Consider the following 16,785-nt stretch of genomic DNA (forward strand, 5'->3'; position numbering starts at 1 on the left):
GGCTTGAATTATTGATATTTACTTTACGATTATATGATGTAAAGTGAATCTTACGGGACCTAACTTACGGGACCAAAGCAATTTAAATTTAGTAACATATGGCTCTAAGATGCAACCATTAGTCAAATAAAGTGAAAGAAAATATAAATACTCAAGTACGAGTACCGAAAATATTCCACCAAAATAGATTGCTTTCTATCACTGGTTTTCGTATTATGAATCCATAAATATACAACCTTATATAATCTTTGATGAATTATATTATTAGAATAGAACCTTATAAAATCTCATTCTACAATAAAAGCATTTCCTATTATTTTGCAGGAAAAGTAACTCAACCAAACCGTGTCATCTGCCTTTTAAAGTTCTATGAAGTTACACAGTGATGATACTTCTCATTGGGATGATTATGTTGAAAACAGATGAGCATTAAAAATCAAAGGTCTTATTAGGTCTCTCCTCTACTTGGCATCCTACAAGAACTTCCAGTCATAATAATATAAGTAGCTGTTAATACACATTACATTGATATTTACAATCCTATTTATAAATATCAATGCAACATCATTTAATACAACATTAAATGGAAAAGGAGTGAGAATTAAACTGAGTGCCACCTTGCATTATTTAATCTATTGCGGAATTCTGCGTATCTCAGAATTATTACAAACAATTCAAAAGAAAGTATTTTGCCTTCTTGACACAAAAAATAACTATGACTATAATTAGAATACACCAATCACCTTAAGTTGAAAAAAAGTAAAACATGTTTAGTTTAAATAGCCTCATACATAAAGAAAAAAAGGAAACAAATTGTGCCTGTATTGAGGAGGGTAATGTTACTGTAACATGTTACAATAACATGCGGTGCAATTGTCTAGTCTTCTTAATTATCATATACAAAGTTCTTCTTTTGGTGTTCATTTCTTTTTCTCCTCATCCTTCTTGTTATCGGATTTAGAGCCGGTCTGGGAGGCCAGAGAGCCCATAGCGTTACGGATGGCCTCGTTGTTGGGGTCGACTCCAGGAAGGTTTTCCAGGACGCTCTGAAGAAACTCTGGATCCTGCATGACATCGTAGTCCTCTTCATCCTGGAGGAGACAATGACATGTTAAACGTTTGCCACTCACATTTCAATCTGCTGGAAAACACAAATTAGATATAATAAAGGCTTGTGCTTACCTTAGCCTTGCTGGAGTCCGTGTCCACGTCTCCTGTGTCCATGTCCTCAGCTCCCAACTCTGCAAGATAAATGGAACAGAACTGTGGTTGGAGTAGGAAACATGTATGCACAATTGTGGCCGTTATTAACCTTAATGATATGACCTCGAATTGTTGCCAAATGTATTGCATACAGCTGTTATTACCCTCATGCTGCATTTAAATAGATGACTTTTGTAAATGTGGAACTTGAGCTGTAGCAAACTACTCTTGCCAACTAAGTCATCAGCCAAAAGTAGGATATATGGGAATGTCTTCCAAGCTCCAAAATGGTACTAAAATAATGTATTAGGCCAGGTGAAATATATGTATTAATATGAATATGTATATGTATTAAGAGTGCTCATACAAACAAACCTATAACCCTAATAGCAGCATCTCAAGGTAATCGCTATATAAATTGGCAGTTCGATGTATACACTTCGAGAGTCAATCATGTCCTTTGTAATCAAAGGAAGACATACTTTTGATGAAATGAACCATGGCTTATTATAGATTCAGAAATAGAAACGCAAAGTAAAACGCCAGCAACACAAATAAAGACATTTTTGCTTCCCATAACATGCCATGAACATGATTTTATACTGTTGATATGATGCCTACTAAATCCAAGCATGTATTCAAGGTTATCAATTTTCTGAGTCAGTAAAATTCTGAAAGGTCTCAATCTGTTTTTGACCTGCGCCTTCTCCTTGCATGGACATCTGCAAAGCATAGGCGATCTGTTCGTCCTCGGTCATGCGGCTGAAGTCTGGTAGAGTAGGTGTGGACGGCACCGTGTGGGGAACAGACATCTTCAAAAGGGCGTCGTCAGACTCTGCAACAGAAAGATGGATCACACTCAAAACGGGAGTGACATATCATCCGCTGAAGGAACTAGCATCTGTGATGTTAAACCGGGTCGTTGAACATTGTTCTCACCATCTGCAGCAGGGGAGGAAATACCAGCATCAGCAGCTGATACGACAGAGGCTCTGCGAGCTTCATCCTCCTGCCGTTGTCTCTGCTCCTCCATGGACACTCTCAGTGCCTAGAGATGAGAGGAAGAAATCAACAAGTAGCTTAATGCCCCACACAGAAGATGAGAGACATGTGGTATAGACAATAGGGGTGGAAAAACAACAATATTGATGGAAGGTTTTATACTGAAAAAAGCGAGAGAAGTTGCAGGTTGAATAAACTACACAAACCAAACACAACACAGTGACCATTTACATTTTCCCTTCTCTCTTACCAAGGCCAGTTCTGGGTCTGCACTGGGGTCCACCCCAAACTCAAAGTCACCGGTACCCAGACCCAACACGGCACCTCCCTCTCCAGCCAGGATGGGTGAGGACAGCAGGGCATCAGCCAGACTGGGGCCTGGAGGAACAGTGACCAGGTGGGAGCCTGCTCCTTCTTTGCCATTCAGTGTGTTGATGAAGGTCGTCAGCTTCTCTGTGTTCATCTCCTGCCGTGGTCACCAAGAGCGAAGGTAAGCAAATGGATCAAATGACAGCTTCAAAGATTTGAGGTGAGTGCGTCGAGCACTGATAGATAAATACCTCCTCCCCGAAGTTAATGACATCCACGTTGACTTTTTCCTTCTTTAGACGCTTCGCCATTTTGACCAGCTACAAGAAAACAAAAATAATTCAGTGACAGATATATTTTTTTTATAAGGCTATAATCCCCCCCAAAACACACTAGCTGAGTGTGACAACAACCCATTTAACAACAATTACGCATATTGGTGATAATGTAATGGTACAATTTGCAAAGAAAAAAAACATTACATGTTTTTAGCTGTGTTTAACTTAAATGTTTGCTGTTGAGTTTGAAAAATATCTCTCTATAAAAGGGGTAGCTGTGTCTAAAGTTCACTCGGTAAGATTGTGATATACTCGCGTTATCAATAAAAAAGAAATAAACACAAATAACATTTAAACACATTGACTTATATCAGAACGTAGCTCACTTCTTTTTCGTTGTCTTCCACTGGGCTGCCAACAAATGCAATGATGCGCATCTTGTGGTTTTTGCCTTGTCTGTGCTTCAGTGCCAACTACAGAGAAAAACAGTTAGGCCAGACATAATAAGACGCCAAGCATGCAAGGTTGTAGTGATATGGAGAAAGAACAGTCGTTGCCATACTAAGAGAAGGCACAGGAAGAGATAGTGTAGACACACTAGCAGTGGGGAGAAGGTCTCATGAGTGTGTGTGTGTGTGTGTGTGTGTGTGTGTGTGTGTGTGTGTGTGTGTGTACTATCATTAACATAGCAGAGAGGTGGGGCTAGTGAAGGACGAGGGGGAGACTAGTGGGGGAAACATCAGGAAGATAGTGACACTGTTGAGATAGAGGGGGAAGTTTTCACTCAGTCAAATTGTTAAAGAAATGTATAAACTAAAGTGTTGTTTCATTGCCTCGTTGATGTCTTTCTGATGAGAAAGCGCTCAGTTTATGTGGGTTGCTCCAATAAATCTCCATGAATTGAAGAATCCGAATCGTGTGTTCTGTGGGTGTGTGTTACTGAAAAGTTCCTGGTCTGTGAGGGTGTGTGGGTCCTCACCACGAGTCAGATCGATAAAGTCAACTAGTTAGAGAATGTAGAGGACAATAGTTAAAACTGCAAAGAATTCATCCACAACAATGTACAGTCAGGGCAACCAGTATTTTGGGGATGACTGTAGTTCCTGAACTGCTAATGTGGTGATTTTGTTGTCTCCATTGAAAGTCTACACTGCAACGTAATAATCAATGCTTTAGTTCAAATCACTTGGAGTTGCGTAAAGAGGAAAACCTTGTGAATGAATTGTGTAAATGCTCACGCCCCTAACTATGTGTCCTGTTGTTCCTAAATTTCACTCAACATATATTTCTGGTTTCCCTGCAAGAAGAGAGGAATAGGACTCTCTCTGTTATGAAAGTCACAAACTCACATGTGCAACCCTGATGCCGGTGCAGAAGCTGATATTTCCACGAGGCTGCACAAGATGGAGCTTGGATAGTATCCTGCCGGTGTCCGGAGTGAGCGTGGTCAGAACCTCACAGTTGCTGCACAGGGACAGAACACGTTTCTGTTATTATCTGACAATACTTCGGCTGTCAGTACTCTCATTGAAACACAGTGTCTCTTACTTTGCCATGGTGATGAGGCCCACGTTGTTTTCAGGGTTGGTGCGTGTCTTGGAATGGCAAACAATATTAACTGCGTCCTGCTGAGCCTGCAGTCGGGTGGGCAGAAAGTCTCCATTCCGCATGTACTCACTGTTGTCCACACTAAGAAAAATCAAAAGTAGTGTTAACAATGTAAGCAATGCAAATGTTATATAGGTTTAGCAAATGGGCGTCGGAGACTGACCCAATCAACTCATGAATCAATTCAATGCTCAGAAATACTCCCAGCAGCTTTCATGAATCATTCATTGCTGAAGTAATTACAAATCCTCAAAAGATAGAATTTACTGTTTTAGTTTTTTGTTTTAAAGCCTTCATCTGTTTGTTGGGGGAAAAAACAAGCAATATAAATACATTGATTTGGGAGGATGCAATAACCATTGATTATTTTTTTCTGAAATGTACTAGACAAAATAACGTTATGTAAAAAGATGAATCACAACTAATTGGTATATCCAGCTAACATAATAACCTCTTATACAATGTAACGTTTAATGGAAACCTATGCAAGAGTACTACAGTACTGATACTCGTGAAACAACACAAGGTTATTAGTGTTGTTTCTTCCCTCTGAATGGATCCGAAATTGAGATATCTGACTTTTGTTTTGCTAGCTGGCGCTAACGTGTCAAACAAGAGACAGTTCACCTCAACTTGAGCAAAAATATTGACTCAACATTCAAGGTTTTAGAGCAACATCATTTTGGCTAGTGCTAGTAATCATATTGCTCATTAAATGGCCATAACATGAGTAAATTCCCTTTGTTAGCGGTGCGCTGGAGGCTCCTACTGGCTAACGTTAGCTAGGTTATGGAGTGACTCAGTGAATCGCTTCAGCATCTTCAATGAAAACGACGACGAAACAACATAAACATGAACAAATATTTCAGCTAAGACGCAGACTTAGTTTATCAAATGACAGCTAATTTTTAATGAAGTTGCCCTTCTCCATATTCAACTTTAAACATATATCTCATTCCTTACCAGACCATAGTACTTTCAAGCCCCATCTTGATGTCCGTGGTTTACGACGTCATCGTGGGGCTTATGGGTAATGGAGTTTTTCTCCTCTTTTTTTCTGAAAGAAAAACATACGTTCCATAATGTTCCGATCAAATGTGTACAAATTGATGTCACAGGTGATTAATTCTGTAAATTACAGAAAGAATACAGACCAGAAAAGGTCCTCCCCCTTAACTAATATTCCGCTTGTAGAATAGTCCACAGTGTCCATGATAAAAGAAGATCTACCATCCTGTTGCACAGATAAAAGCTGGTGAAAAACCTTGAAAGTGGGGCCTCCAGGCTGAGTTCACAAAGGAATCGCAAAACATCTCAGACCTAAAAGTTCCAACTTCTGCAGAAGATTCACGTTTACTGATGTTTTCCTTTTCTGTTCTTCAAAACTACTATATTTCACATTCATTTTCATAGTTGGTTCATGCACCTGATCCTGAATGTTGTTGTTGTTGATTTGTTCAGATTTACTGTCATAGAACAAATTAATTAAGTGACCTTTACTGATTAGTCTCTGGAAAAATATCTAAATCTCTACTTGTGTAGTTTGGAAATTGAAAGTATGAAAACATTGTGTTAAACAACAATGGTGTTTAGGCAGAAGTTTGCATTCACGCAATGGTCTTTAAATGGTCTTCTGAAATCTCTTAAAAACTTGTTTGACTATCACAAAATATTTTAGTAAACGTAGTCCGCATTTTGCACCGTCATTCTCTGAGAAAGTTCCTTGGTTAGCATTTTAACTTGATGTCATCAGACAGCATGATCGGGAAGGGGAACACCTGGCGCTCCGACAACATGTCGGTTTAGCTGTGGGCCGACCATAAAAAGATTCATCCCAACGTGGCCCATCAACACCGGCGCCAAAACCTGAGCCAAGACCACGATTCCCTTTGGGGTTTGAATGAGAACCTTTCATTCATCGGTACAATTACTAGAGTCCACATTTAAACTAGGTCTACATTTTGATATCAAACACTAAGGGGATGACATACACTTCACTCCGGGCAATGTATTCAACTGGGAAGCTGTAGAGGGAATGAAGCCTGAACACAGTGCAAGAAATGGAATTACTCAATAGCTAAGTTCATTTCACTGTCTAGAGATGATTCAAATCTCAGAGTTTTTGTAAGCATGCAGTGAAGTAGCAGGTAGTTCGATAACAAATTAACAAATAGACCAAAAAACAGATTTAGAAAATATGTTTAATCCTTCAAAACCAAACATGAAAACATCACCAGCACATAACTGAAACATGGCAGGAGACAGGCAGCACATATTGCATGAGAAGGCATTTCCGTGACTCCTATGTACATATACACATTTTATACACAGTAGAAATATAGCGATTGAAGCATTATAGGACAACCAGCAATGTCGTCGTAAGCATTCAGAAACATTCACGTAAAAAAGGTTTGGGAGATTAACAGCCCAGAATCGTTGTGGCGCAAATATATTCATCATATAACAATCTGAACCTTCAAATATAAAAAGTAAAATAGTCAATAGTCTGCCATCACAGGAAATACACACTATAAAGTTTCAGACATCCTTCAGTCAGCTTACAGTAATCGTACAATCATGTACAAAGGTACAGAATCAAACTTTCATCATTCCACCCTGCAGCAACCACATTAATAAATATACTTCTTAGAAATGAAATGTGGCGACGCTTGTGTTGTGTGTGTGTGTGTGTGTGTGAATACATTGTAGTGTCTACACTGACTGCACCGCCCTTTAAGCACCGTGGGAGGTTTCTATTTTAGCCACGGTGAGGCACATAACAACTGTGACAGAACTGGTCTGCATCAGTCCATTACGCACTACACCACCCTGTAAAAAAAGTGTGCGAGTGTGAAAACAACCCATTTATGCGTCATTTAAAAAAAAAAAAAAGGAAACTAAAAGATAAAAATTGAGATGTCACATAACAAAATTTGTTATCTTTTTCTTTGGTGGCGACCTACTAATTAAAACTTTGAATTGATCCGCTGGAAAAGCAAAGACATTTCAGCATAGTATCAGAAACAATACATTTCAAGTACTTCATCCTAATCACACAAAGGGCTACCAGTAGAAAGTGAACTTCAAAAGGAATGTGGGGTTGAATCTTGAAATGTCAGACATTTGATAAAGAAACAAATTGTTGTCAGATACAAAAAAATATGTTTGGCAAAAATAACTTCCAGTTCAGAAATGAATCCTAAAAACACAGGTCAAACCAGTGTGACTCCCACATGCAGTCAGTCCATGCGGGTATCATGGGTCCGGTTTCATTATCACGTCAACTCCACATGATCTGGAAACATTGTAGACTCTTTTCTTTGGTGCCTCGACTTGCTTACGATACAAAGGACTTCGTCCTGAATCCTCAGCTGAACATGAGGAGTTTCAAACCTCACATTTCCCCTTCTCTCCCTCTCTGCTGCATAGACCGAATGTGCCTACAAAACATAAATAGTAATACCTTAAATGAGATGATGTCCAGATCTCGAGTGTTGCTACAGTCACATTGTAGTGATTCAGATTTCTGCATCAGAAATATCTGGTGGGGTAAAAAAATCTTTCTGCAACTCGTTTAGTGCCTTGAAAAACACATCATAACAAAAAGAAAAACCAAAGCACAATTGTTATGAACAGTAGAGTAAAAGCAGAGATTGACTACTTATATAAAGTTACACACATAGCTATTAATCTTGGTCCAAAAGTGGAGGAGGGCGGAAGTCACTTGAGCAACCGGCAGAAATGAGTAATGAAAGAGATGGACAATCCTCACTGCCCCATCGGGGAGCTAACATGATTCGCTAAGCTGCAGTCACATATTCAAACTAGACACTATTAGTGTTTTGCAATTAAATTTGAAACTATTTTAAGCACTGACTGTTGGTCCAGACACACAAATAGCAGTTTGACAACTTCTGCTGTAGTAATAAGGCAGGTTTCTCTGTATAACTACAGCACTAACCACCAGAAACTGACCTTAAAGTCACTTCATATCACGTTAGGAAAGCAAAAAAAGAAAAAGAAAAAAGGCACAGACATGACAGACAAATGAGCTGGAGATTATTAATTTTCTATGAGTCATGACTGGCATCAACAGCAAAGCTGTCGATAGCTCTTCTCTGTATTCATTTACAGCATACTTGGTCACATCAGAGGGGGAGATTTTCAGGGTTGTACAAATGTGCTACGCTAAGTTAAGACACATTTTATGTAAGAAAAACATTGTAATGTACATTCAGCAGTGGAAAGATCACGTTGGATCTTTTGCCAGCAGAATAACTTAAAACAAAACAAAATGACCTCATCCGTGGGGGTTGAATCCGTTCCTCCGCCGTATCAAACAAATACTGTACATCCATCATCCGTTGAAAGAAATGCATCATATAGCCGGGCTTGACTCAAAGCAGGACTGCTGGTAGCTCAGCACGCCCCTGCACGCCAGTGGCCGAGGGGGAAATGGAAGTGTGGTAGCGGGATCACTCACTTAAGACTCCGCATGAACACACACATGGTGGGAAGTGTTGACTCCTACGAATGAGGCGATGTCCTCCGTGTGCTCTTAAAGTGTTCCCACTGAAATGCTGTCTGTGTCGTTCATTGGACACAATGTCTCGGAGGAAATTGGGACTCAGATACGGGCTTTTCACTATGTACAACTAATTATTTTGTCTTTTTGTCTGATGAGGGAGGAGCCTCTTCTCCTTGATCTTCTCCTTAACTATTTTCTCCATTGCATCTTGCTGCTTCATTTGGGCAATCTCTGCATATGTACTGTTTGGGTGAGAAAACAGCGGCGGTGCAACAGAGGGGCCGTGTTGGATGGGTGACTTTTGCTCTCTTCATCTCTACTTCCAGCGACCTTGTCCAGAAACATCTCGTCTTCAAACATCTGGGGTATTTGTTTTACTGTAAAGATGAAATACGTAGAAAATGTAAAACTGATACTTTCTGGTTTTAAATAATATGCATCATCGGAATCTAGGATTTCAGCGAACAGACTCACAAAAGAAATGTTGGTCTCGGGGATGATGTCCGAGAGTGAAATTACATCTTCGTTTCCAGAGAGGTGGCCTGAATTATCGACCTCAGCTTCTGCCTCCAAACTGCAACAGAGAAAAGGGAATTGATGCAAAACAAACATAAGCACTCACTATTTTTCACAGCCACCATTGCCTTATGTACCCGTGACGGTCGAGGTCTGTGTTCGCTGATTTGTGCACCTCCACCCCTACAGACCTACGGAGCAAAGGCAATTCACATCAACACAGCGTGAAAGTAAGGCGGAAGAGCAAAGTCCTGCATGATTAGCATTCTGCCAGGCTTTACCGTAGGGCAGGAGAGGTGGCGGCGACCCCGGTGCTGCCCAGCGACGAGGTGGACAGGTTGGCCTCGTAGTCAGAAGGGTTTTCTCCAACCGGAGGGGTCCTTGGAACGAGATCTGGTCTGCCCAACTGCACACCTGAGGAGAGAGCAGCATTCAGGAGCCGCATGGGAACACCAGCCGCGCCGGCGTCAGCAGTAGAGCTGCGGAATGTTCTTCAGCTCTCACCACTGTCTGCTTCTGAATCGGTGCTTTTGAAGTGGCTGTGGGGGACTAGTCTCCCGTCAACAGCCGACTGCCCTGTTGATTGGGAGAGGGCGGTGGGGGCTCCCAGGGTGGGGGCCCTCCTGAGACCTCCCTGACCTCCGCCACGACTCTTCTTAGATGGAGATAGTTTCACTGCGCGGGATGGGGAATATCAAAGTGGAAATGATCAATATGTGGAGCCAGAGTTCTCACACATGGGATTTCTATGCTGTTAATTCACTATGTAAAACCTCAGTGCATTTTAAACATTTTATAAAACATGCACACGTACGTGGAATTCTCTTGAATACAGTATTGCACATGAATTGCTGAAAACGGTCTGCATAGAAGCCGGGTCTGTGAACTGAAACCGTGTCCTAAAGGGGGAAAAGAGAAGCATTAGCCATGGGGTACACAAATGGAAATGCAGCAGCAATATCTGTATTTATGGGTTTGTTTATTAACAATTCCGGATAGGTCGGTCTATTTATTTTGTTGTATAGGGAAATTGTCTAATTTCTTGACTCTCAGGGTAACGTCTTACCTGTCAATCAATTGATGATTAGGCACTCCAGTTCTGTATTGTTTATTGAAATTAGTTACAAAATTATGTCGAGTACTTTACGTCCTGCCGCTCAGTTTCTCTGTTCAACAACACTTTGTTAAGATTTATCGAGCATCAAGTGTAGCCGCTTACCCCATCATGCACCAAGGCCTTCCACGAGTGCTCCAACTTCTTTATAAACCTATGTAATAAGAAATTAGTGGAAGTTACAAAAAACGGGGGGTGATGTGGGTGGGAAGCTTGTATTGGCAAGCAAGAACAAATGTCAAAACATGGCTGCTCTGACAGACCTGTAAGACTGGAGGATGTCAATGATGCCAATGTAAATGAGCAGCCGCTCTCCTTTAGCGTTCCGAGATGGAATACCGCCCATGCTGAAAGGATTGGGAACACGGCGGATCATTCATTCGTCACGTCCCGCTCATTAACCACAAGACAAACATCGTCAAGGGCGTCAGGACTCACTGATCCTCGGAATCCAAGGCTCCCTTCCCTCGAGCCTCCCCCTGAATGGACTCCATGGCTGTACAGTACAGACTTTTCTGCACTTGTGGCCTTCGCTGATCTGGGGTCACCGCTCCCTCCGAACCCCCACTTTCACCAGAGTTTCCCCTGCTGCGTTCACGCGCTCGGCTGGCCTGGTCCATGTTGTGGATTCCCATCAGCAGACTGTAATCCATGATCTTGAAACTCTGCAACAGCTACATTACACACAGAAATACAATAAATGGAGTTGACGTGACCATGGGCGTCCACACATGCACACAAACAAAAAGACAAACTAAACTATGGCACAAACTTCACACTCTAAATATGTTTGTTGTATTACTGTCTAAACTGGGCTGCACAAGCATTTATTTAATGCATCCTGTGCGGGTCGGGAGCCTGGAATGATAGATGGCGTAAAATGACTCACCAAGCAGTCCCTCTGAATAGTCTTGCACAGGGCGTTGTAGTTGTCCGCTTCCAGCAGCAGACCGTCGGGCAAGTCCTCGATAAAGTCCAGGTCCTTGTGAATGGGAACAGCCTTTTCTCTCTCTTTAGGGGAAGCTCGCCTCTTATAGGTGGAGCCCTTGAGGTCGTATTTGAGGTGCATGGGGATGATCCGAGGCAGAAGATTGTTCATCACTACGATACGGATATTCTTGCCCCCTGCCTGAACGCAATACAGCCCGTAGAACTTGGGCAGCAGGGTGCGCTTGTTTTGGTTTATGTTCTGGAAAGGGATGAGAAATATGGGAACAGATATATGAGTAGTGCTCTTATCGTAACTACAGCTAATGCAATAACATTCACTCATAGCGAACATGCATACTAAACCACACTTTATGTATAAAGGCTGACCATGAAGTATCCAGGCAGCAGTTTCTGGAGGAACTCAGCCTCTTTGTGTTGAACAGTCTTGATGATGAACTCGTCATCGCTGGAGACATAGAAGAGGGACCCGCTGGCTCCGGGGTTGGACAGCTCGATCAGCGAGTCGTTGCACAGAGAATACTGCAAGGAGAAGCGGAGTCTGCGTTAGTATCCTGAAACAAAGCAAATAGGTTGGTGTATCCAGAGCTCTAATTTCACTAAGCCAGCGGATCTTAAATGAGGCTCGAGTTTTCTTTCTGAATTGCTTTTAATGGTACTGCCTATAGGACAGTTCATATGAACAATTAGAGTAAAGATTATAAAGACTAAATTACAACCCTGGCCATTGAGTTACAGTGCTCCATATTGGTATTGGAAATAAACCTCAGGTCACAGGAATACTACAGGTTCAAAATCAAATCAAATCATAACGTAATCGGATCACCATCACAAGGGTCTTTGGAGGGAAAGACGCTTAATTGCAGGCATTATTTAATGGCAAAACCGGGGAGCTCCTCAGAAAGGGGCCCGGTTTTAAACCTGTGAACTAAAACATTCCACAATGGAAAGATTGGAGCAGTGATTAATCATAAATCAAATAGTGTGTGTGTGTTTGGTGAGAGTTACTGACCAGGTAGTCATCTGGCCTGATTCCGAAGAGTTCTCTGAAGTAACGAAAGGCAATAGGAGCGTAGGTCTTAAAGCGAAAGTCACTGTAGTGGTGAGCCGGGGTGAGGTTACTGCCTTCACTAAAAACACACGCGAGAGAGACAGGATGTTTAAGACTACATGAAATCAAAAACCAGAAAACCACAATGTCTTTAAAACAACAGCTTTAGTTATTGACCTGGGGAAGAAGATGCTTTCGACCACCACAAAGTCCTGCATGAGGACATCCCTCTCCGCCTTTTGGCTTAAGCTGCCGACTGTGTGAGTGATGCCCAGCTGGATGGCACCTTTAAGGGCCGATGACGTGGTCTAGAGGGGTCACACGGGAAACGACAGTTCCATCACTATCTGTGGGTCATCGAGTGATGTAATCCCCACACTAATTTTGGACAATTAACACCCGACACTGGTGTCACGACCCCCCCACCCCGTTCTAACCTTTTTATAGGTTGTTTCTCCTGTGGTGGTCTCGACCCCCCGGTGTCCAATGGTCTTCTTCATACTCTGAGTTGTGCCTGAAGAGCCCGGCATCTGTGGAGAGAAAAGTCAATATGGTGTGTGTTTGTGAACAAAGACAGAGAGATGGATTTTACTTGACTAATTGCCCATGTGGGTATTGCAGCAGGACAAGAATAAATAAAACATAGAATACAGTAAATAGGGGGGGGTCAGCATAACAGACTGTGGTGTCAGATGGTCTGGCTCCGTTTATGTGTGAATGATACGTTTCTGTCCACTATATTTAAAGATGTACCAGACATTTACTTTGATTTGTAATTGTTGTCTCTCTCCCCAAAGTTTCGGACATCCTCCTTACCTCAGAAGGGCCCATTTTTCGGATGCCACTGGTCCCTTAAGAAATAAAAACAGGTTAAAGTGGGATTTTGCCATTTTGAATCTTGAGAACACAAAAGCCTTACAGAACTGCTCCAACTATCAAACGGACTCACAAAACCCACCCAGCCCTAAATGTCAACCCATGCAGTCAGTGTCAATGTAATCTTATTTTTAAAGACTAACATGGAAACATTTGTTAAAGACTGTCTGCTGGTTAATTAGCAACGGCTATTTGCAGGACAGACTGATGACTGTGAGGCAAAAGCTGAGCCCCGACCTAAATATGGCCACAAAAAAACTGCTGGCCTCAATACACCAGCTCTGTGAGAACTGGAACTACTTCTCCCCGGAGCCGGCTGCTCCACATTCATCTGAAGTTGAGCGTCAGGCACAGCCTCCTTCCGCAAAGCTACAACGTAAAGCTGCACCTCACTAGGTTTCTCCCAGCGACCTGGCATCTATTGTGTTGGTGAACTCCGATATGGTACATCGAGACAACATATGGCCCGTTCAGGAAACAATACTGACCGGTGCAACAGTAGCGTCCTGAGACAAAACCATGAAAATACTTGTGTGCAGTGGCTTGATGGCCAAAGATAAGTAAAACTGTAATGCATGACCCAGACATTTGGCTCCGTCTTCGTGGGGTAAGCACCGAAACAACCACACCGCACAGTATTTTTGTGAAAAACAAAAGGCACACAGTTGAAAGAAAAAAAAAAAATAACTCCACAGGATTTCCCTTATATAAACTTGTTTTAACTCACCCACTCTGCAGGCACCTCTAGCCTGTAACCAATGGCAACGTGTACTTCAATGCTGCAGTACCAGAGGTCAATATACACATAAAAGATGTTGAGGGAGGATGTACCTTCAGTAACAATCCTGTGTGTGGAATTTAAGCTACGCACAGTCAATTTGTTCCAGAATATGCACAAATATGGTCACTTCAACCCAAGAAAGGTGAGTGTTAATAACAACGCAGACTCACTGAATGCCATGCATTTCTTTTCAGTTGACAGCGGCATACGGCAATCCTCCAGGAAACAACGAGCATCATTCTCTCCACTTTCTCGTTATGTAGAACCACACACACTGCATCGTCACTACTCATGCAGTTCAGAAAGACACACTCACGCACACCCATGCGAGTACCTCGCTGAAATGCTCTCCTCCAGAACTGAGTCCTAATATCTGTGGAGTAGGAAATGTTCAGCCTAAAAAGCTTGATCTGGTTCACAGACCGTGTACAGGTAAGAGAGAATGTGTTCCCTGTGAAGCCGAAGGGATCCATCGATTCAAAGAGAATCATTCCAAATAAATGATGAGAATTCGGTCGTAGCTTTGGGTTTTGGACCGAAGGTACAAAAACAAAACAATGCTTTGGGCTGGAATTCTAACTGGCAACCTTTATTTTGCTAGTTTTTTGCCATTTCAAAAGGAAAAAAAAATAGTTAATTGATAGAGCGTTGTCATTTTCAAAAGCTAATTATTGTGGCAAGATACAACTAACGGCTTCTTTTGTATAACAGTGGGTATTAAACAGGTGCATTTATCCTTTTATACCTATTCTATTTGAAACATTTAAAAAGGTACTGTATTTTTCATGATAATGTGGTGGGGTACAATTTGAGCTCATTTAGGAATTTACACTTTTGTGAACAAATGCATCATGTGATGTCATGCGGGCATGACAACAAGAATTACCTCTAAAAGAGCCAAATTGGAACCAGAAAATGAACATAAACAGCAGCAGACCTGGCGGGAAATGACCCAACTCAACCGAATTACTTAAGAATGACTTTAGCTGGTCGGTGACGAGCCTCGCAACAACAGGCAAACCATCTGTTCCTCTCTGTATACCAAACAACTCCCTGCCAACTTCGTCCGCTTGCAGCCTGCAGCCTACACAAGCCAATAATATGGGACACGCGTACCCTCCTAACATCATTTCCTGCCTACCGAGACTCCAGAAGTATACTTACTGGCTGTCGCCCCGATGAGCAGACAAGGCCTCCTCGGGCCGCTGTTCCAGATAACACATTATGTTACTGTCACTCAACTGTCTGTGTATTTGACGGATGGCCGTGTCTCGTATTGGTACACTCTCTCAGGGCCGTCGGCCATGTGAGGGCCGCTATGTGAAGTCCCTATTTTTATTCACTGATTCAGACTGGGTGGTTACAGATGGGCAGGGCAACTCCTCTCCTCACAAGGAAGCACACAACTTAATGGATTAGCAAGATGCAATCTCCCCTCATTATCTGTCCTGTCTGGAATGCAAGACAAATCGGAAGGCACTTCAACAGCCAGTGTGTGTGTGTGTGTGTGTGTGTGTGTGTGTGTGTGTGTGTGTGTGTGTGTGTGTGTGTGTGTGTGTGTGTGTGTACTGGAAACAGAGAAGGGTCAGTTCATGGGCGACTCTCCCCCACACACACACACACACATCTGAATATAGATCCCAGACAATCCGAACAGGGATATAGTTTAAGCCGCTTTATTATCTGGATAAGGATGACAAGCCCGTGTAATTGGTTTAAAGAATGTAGGGAATTGCCCCAAAAAATATGTTTCTTTGGTAAAGAAGCACAACGACTGTGACAGTTGGGAAAGTAAACTTGCTAACGCGGGGCTGGTGTGAAAAGGTACGAAATGGATGTGTTTTGCCAGCTTCACCTCAAACCCGAACCTTTAACGTTGGAGGACAGACGGGGTATAACTGGGTTACACTATTTTTCCCATAGCTGCTGAAGAGTGCTGATTTCAAACAGGAGCGTAGGTTCATGAAACAATGGACAGGTAATTATTTGTATCCTCATCCTCCTGCGTCCAGCTAACTCATTAGCATAGGAATAACGGGAAAGCTGGATTGCCAACGTGGTCCGGGAATATTTGCCTTTAAAGCAAGTTATTCACCCCAATATAGAATTTGATGTAGAAAACGAAAACTGTATGTGACAATACCGACACCAACCATCAATACGGTAGCTAAGCAGGCTGACCATCGCTTTATTCATTTGTTAGGCTGGAAGCCTCGATGCTAATTGGCTAACTGGCTAACCGGGACGTGAGAAAGCGCTGACAGCAAGTCGAGCCGAGATCGTCGCTAACAAACGTCACACAGTTTCCTTTGTACGTTCGCTTCGAGTCAATAAAGGAGTAAGACGTATCGATTAGATACCTGTCGGGGCTGTTGATCCACAGTCTGCCGTTCCAGCAGTCGCCATTACGATTTGACTGTTCTCATCACGGACTCGCTGCAGAGATGCGTTCGGGTGCTTGTGTGTTGCAGCAGCGCCACAGCGCCCCCGGTGGACTAAAGGGGAACTGTGTTGGTTTCAGTTTTGCTGTAATACCGAGTCTACACTATATTCAAATGTACAAAAAACATA

At 42.3% G+C, this 16,785-nt stretch overlaps 2 protein-coding genes across 3 annotated transcripts; both read right to left on the bottom strand.

Moving 5' to 3' along the window:
- Positions 1–607: 607 nt before the first annotated feature.
- On the bottom strand, positions 608–5,482 carry LOC119198056 (26S proteasome non-ATPase regulatory subunit 4-like). The gene is made up of 10 exons (XM_037454889.2): positions 5,364–5,482; positions 4,341–4,481; positions 4,142–4,256; positions 3,179–3,265; positions 2,766–2,834; positions 2,456–2,671; positions 2,143–2,251; positions 1,901–2,038; positions 1,183–1,241; positions 608–1,091 (listed from the first exon to the last, which is right to left on the bottom strand). The coding sequence occupies exons 1-10, from the start codon at positions 5,387–5,389 to the stop codon at positions 921–923; spliced, it is 1,131 nt and encodes a 376-aa protein (XP_037310786.1). The 5' UTR covers positions 5,390–5,482; the 3' UTR covers positions 608–920.
- Positions 5,483–6,583: 1,101 nt separating this feature from the next.
- On the bottom strand, positions 6,584–16,718 carry LOC119197105 (phosphatidylinositol 4-phosphate 5-kinase type-1 alpha-like). Of its 2 annotated transcripts, none has more exons than XM_037453107.2 (16): positions 16,575–16,718; positions 13,374–13,408; positions 12,995–13,087; positions 12,735–12,865; positions 12,519–12,636; positions 11,876–12,028; positions 11,448–11,747; positions 10,997–11,232; positions 10,822–10,905; positions 10,664–10,712; positions 10,259–10,343; positions 9,949–10,119; positions 9,726–9,858; positions 9,586–9,635; positions 9,403–9,506; positions 6,584–9,305 (listed from the first exon to the last, which is right to left on the bottom strand). In XM_037453107.2, the coding sequence occupies exons 1-16, from the start codon at positions 16,618–16,620 to the stop codon at positions 9,303–9,305; spliced, it is 1,791 nt and encodes a 596-aa protein (XP_037309004.1). In that variant the 5' UTR covers positions 16,621–16,718; the 3' UTR covers positions 6,584–9,302. The 2 variants fall into 2 exon arrangements, with proteins under 2 accessions (XP_037309004.1, XP_037309005.1); XM_037453108.2 differs by having other exon boundaries at positions 9,403–9,502; positions 9,582–9,635.
- Between the last annotated feature and the right edge of the window lie 67 nt (positions 16,719–16,785).

The sequence above is a fragment of the Pungitius pungitius genome, chromosome 11, assembly GCF_949316345.1.
Source record: "Pungitius pungitius chromosome 11, fPunPun2.1, whole genome shotgun sequence".
Classification (NCBI taxonomy): Eukaryota; Metazoa; Chordata; class Actinopteri; order Perciformes; family Gasterosteidae; genus Pungitius; species Pungitius pungitius.